The sequence below is a fragment of the Telopea speciosissima genome, chromosome 1 (assembly GCF_018873765.1).
Source record: "Telopea speciosissima isolate NSW1024214 ecotype Mountain lineage chromosome 1, Tspe_v1, whole genome shotgun sequence".
Lineage (NCBI taxonomy): Eukaryota > Viridiplantae > Streptophyta > Magnoliopsida > Proteales > Proteaceae > Telopea > Telopea speciosissima.
In genome coordinates this window covers 55696031-55699759 of record NC_057916.1, presented here as the reverse complement: position 1 = coordinate 55699759, position 3729 = coordinate 55696031, and the positions used below count along the sequence as shown (strand labels likewise).

The 3729-nt window shown below is 41.4% G+C and overlaps 1 protein-coding gene across 1 annotated transcript; it reads right to left on the bottom strand.

The window, feature by feature from the left end:
• Window positions 1-203: 203 nt before the first annotated feature.
• Window positions 204-2237, bottom strand: LOC122651410 (pentatricopeptide repeat-containing protein At1g08070, chloroplastic-like). Its single transcript, XM_043844796.1, has one exon. The coding sequence runs from the start codon at window positions 2235-2237 to the stop codon at window positions 204-206; it is 2034 nt and encodes a 677-aa protein (XP_043700731.1).
• Between the last annotated feature and the right edge of the window lie 1492 nt (window positions 2238-3729).

Sequence of the window (3729 nt, the reverse complement as noted above, 5' to 3'; positions counted from 1 at the left end):
CCAATTAGCTCTATTTGAAGCCATATTTGAGACAAGGCTCAAACTATGCATTTCTTTCCTCACTTCTTCTCCTAGGGTTATTTTAGTTCTACCCCTAGCTCTTTTAGAAGGCCTTCATTGAACATGACTATGCCACCTCAAACGTTTCTCTGAAGCTTCTCATGACAGAATGTAAGGTGCCAAAATGGCAGAATACCCATTGATCACCAATAATCCATGCACGAACACCTTCCACTCTTAAAATGATGAAACCGTCGCATATCTCTAACAGTTATTTCTCGATCATAGATTTTGCAGACCAGTTTCATGAAAACATGACAGTCACTACACATCCGAAGATTCTTAACTATATGAAGCCGAGTTCCTTTTGCAGTGTCGCAGAGACCAAATGCAACAGCCAACTTCTCACTGTGATGCGAGATGGCAAATTCCTTCTCATCGTCGTCTATATCGAACAACACCAGCTGCCTCTCAGGTGCATAGCCAACTGACTCAAACTTCTTGCTTATTTCACACAACATAGTGTTTACCTCTTCTAACCTTGGATGTGATCTATCTCCCACAAGGAACACATGAACCTCACCCCCTGACTCGATCAAACTGAAACCAGGTTCCTTGCTCACTCCGCCATCACTCATCATCTTCCTGATTGCAACTGCATCACTCAATTGACCAGCTGAATCATAAATGCTTGACAAAAGCACATAAGCACTACTATCATCAGGGCAGAGTTCAATCAAATGACGAGCTGCAAATTCACCAATCTCAACATTCCCATGTGTCTTACAGGCCCCAAGTAGTGATTTCCATATTACAGCATCAGGCTTTAAGAGCATTTTGCTGCATATAAATGTCTTTGCCTCTTCAAGCTGTCCAGCACGGCTCAGAAGATCAACAATGCATCCATAGTGTTGGATTTTCGGTGTCATTTTATATATATCTTCCATGGCAGCAAAGAAGCTGAGACCTTCATCCACTAGCCCCGAGTGACTGCAAGCGTTGAGGATAGACGCAATTGTCACCTCATTGAATGCTGAATTTGCTGCTCGCATCTGAGAAAACAATTTGATTGCATCCTTTCCCCGGCCATGGATAGCCAGCCCAGTAATCATGGCATTCCATAACTCAATGGGTCTTTCTTCAGCGATGGCAAAGACCTGCAGAGCAAGCTCTACACACCCACATTTTGAGTACATATCTACAAGTGCAGAGGCAAGAGTTGCGTTCACTCGAATCTTCTTCCTAATTGCATATGAATGAAGCCATTTTCCAAGACCAAGAGCTCCCAAACGGCCAACCGCAGCAATGAGAGTGATGATGGTAACAGAATCAGGTTCAACGTACTCCAGTTGCATTGTTCGAAAAACATCCAAGGCCTCTTCAAACCTTTTATGTCTGACTAAACCTGCCAACAATGGATTCCAAGACGCAACATTGTCTTGAGAAGGATTTGTTTTGAGCAATCGAAAAGCCTGATCCAACCAATCACACTTGCAATACATATCAACAAGAGCTGATGATAATAGACCATCTACCTCAATTCCTGTCCGGAGAATAAAGGAATGAACGCATCTACCCCGACGTACACAGCCCAACTCAGCAATTGCTGGAAGAACGCTCAAAAAACTCACCTTGTTTGGCATTCCTAAAGCCTCGGTTAAAACTTGTTGAAACATCTTAAACGCCTCCTCAGGTAAACCATTTCGGGTAAAGCAAGAAATCAAAGAGTTCCAAGACGCAATATCCCGTTCAGGCATTTTATTAAACATCTCGCGTGCAGCCTGGATATTCCCTTGTTTCCCGTATCCAGAGATCATAACGTTCCAAGACACCACATTTCTCTCCCTCATCGAATCAAACAGCTCTTTAGCAACATCCATCTTTCCCAGTTTCGCATACCCATCAACCAAGGTGGTCCAAGAAACCACATCTCGGTGAGGAACTCCATCGAACAACTTCCGTGCATCATCCAGATCACCATTGGCAGCGTAGACACGGATAAGTGAATTGAGATAGTAGATATTCGGCGAAGGGCCAGATTTAACAATGTAGGAATGAAGTTGCTTAGCGTCTTCGACACCGTATCGCTTTGATCGAGCTTGGAGAAGAAATGATATTGCCTGGGGTCGATCCTCAACAACTAAAGTTGCTGATCTGGTGAGGTTTTCTGTACTTGCATTGGACACTCGAAGACAAGAAATGCGTGCGTTGAAGAGATAATGGCAGATGAGTACCATGAGCTGCAATGTCGTAGAAAGGTCGACTTTTAGTTTGGAGCAATTACTATCAGTCTCCTACCTTTTAACTTTGTTTATGATTCCCCCAATATTGCATAAATAAATAAATAAAAGAAAATCCCCCAATAAAGTGAACTTCCACCCTCCCTTCCCCGTAGATGTTTTAAAATGCCCAAGTTACTTTTCTTTCTTTTTTTTTGTGGGATGATCAAACAAACAAACATAAGAGTTAACTAATCTGAAGAGATACAGCGTTCTTCGCCAAGTTTGTGACTAGGGTTATACACAACTTGTTCCCATTCTTTACAAAGGTTATATCCTGAGTACGATCATAAATATATAAACAGTCTATAAACAAAGTGTTGGCTAAACAACGGTCCAGGGATCAAACCATGGTTCCCTAGGGAGACCAAGATATTTATCTTTAGGGTTTTGCACGTCCTGGGTTAGCCCATGGTGTCCCATGGGTGCCCCATTTTAATTTTAGGGTTTTCCATGGTCGCCTATGAGAACCCTGGTGCATCCCTATTAGGGTTTCTCCTTCCCTATTGCATTCCATAAAATTAATTATCACAATAGGGATGGAGAAACTCGTCTCTAGTCCATCACATGGCAAGAGGGATCCATCCCATACTCGAATGCGCAGTGGAAAATAATCGATTAGAGTTTCTTTCGCATCCCATAAATATTAATAATCAATGAACAGAAGGAATTAATAAAGAACTGCTAACCTGGTGAGCCTCAAGTGTTGCTCCTCCAATAGACAGTGGTTCTTCCTCCAATGAGCGCTCCAAGCAAATAGATCTGAACCTCCAATGGTGCTACCAAGGTTCTACACGTCAATCCCAGATGCCCTCAAACTCCTCAGCACAGATCTAGGGTTTCACAAACCCTAACTCTCAAACACAGGTGAGAGAACCAAGAAGAAGAAGAGAGATCACAAGAGGGAGAAAGAGAAACCAAAAATGTAGGAGAGAAAGTGTCTGCTCCAAAAACATGGAGAGCTTCTCTTCTGCGTATTTTTGGTCCCCTATTTATAATAATAGGGTTTAATTAAATCCTAGATAGATTTAATAGAGCCCTAGTGAGAGTCTGACTCTCTCTCTCTCAGTCTGGCAGTTCTGTTTAAACTCAAAGTGCTACACAGGTGAAGAAGCAGAATCTAATAGGGAAAGTATTAATTAGATTCTTTATTTAATTATTAATGGATAATTACAATTAGCACCAAATCCATTAATTAAATAAATAGCCAATTAAATTAGCAAATTCCAAATAACTCCCTATATGATAACAATTTATCATATACAACCCCCCCACTAATCAACACCATCATTATGGAATCTAGGGCATGTACACATGTACTGCCAAACCCCAATCCATAGTACATGTCCATATAAGAGCGTCTGTGCATCCGATCGGGTCCCGCAAAACTCGATAAAACACTTTATTTGAAATAACTATAAATAATGTATCATTTTATGTAAAATAAATT

Coding starts and splice junctions, on each gene's coding strand:
- LOC122651410 (XM_043844796.1), bottom strand. CDS start 2,237: ATGGTACTCATCTGCCATTATCTCTTCAACGCACGCATTTCTTGTCTT.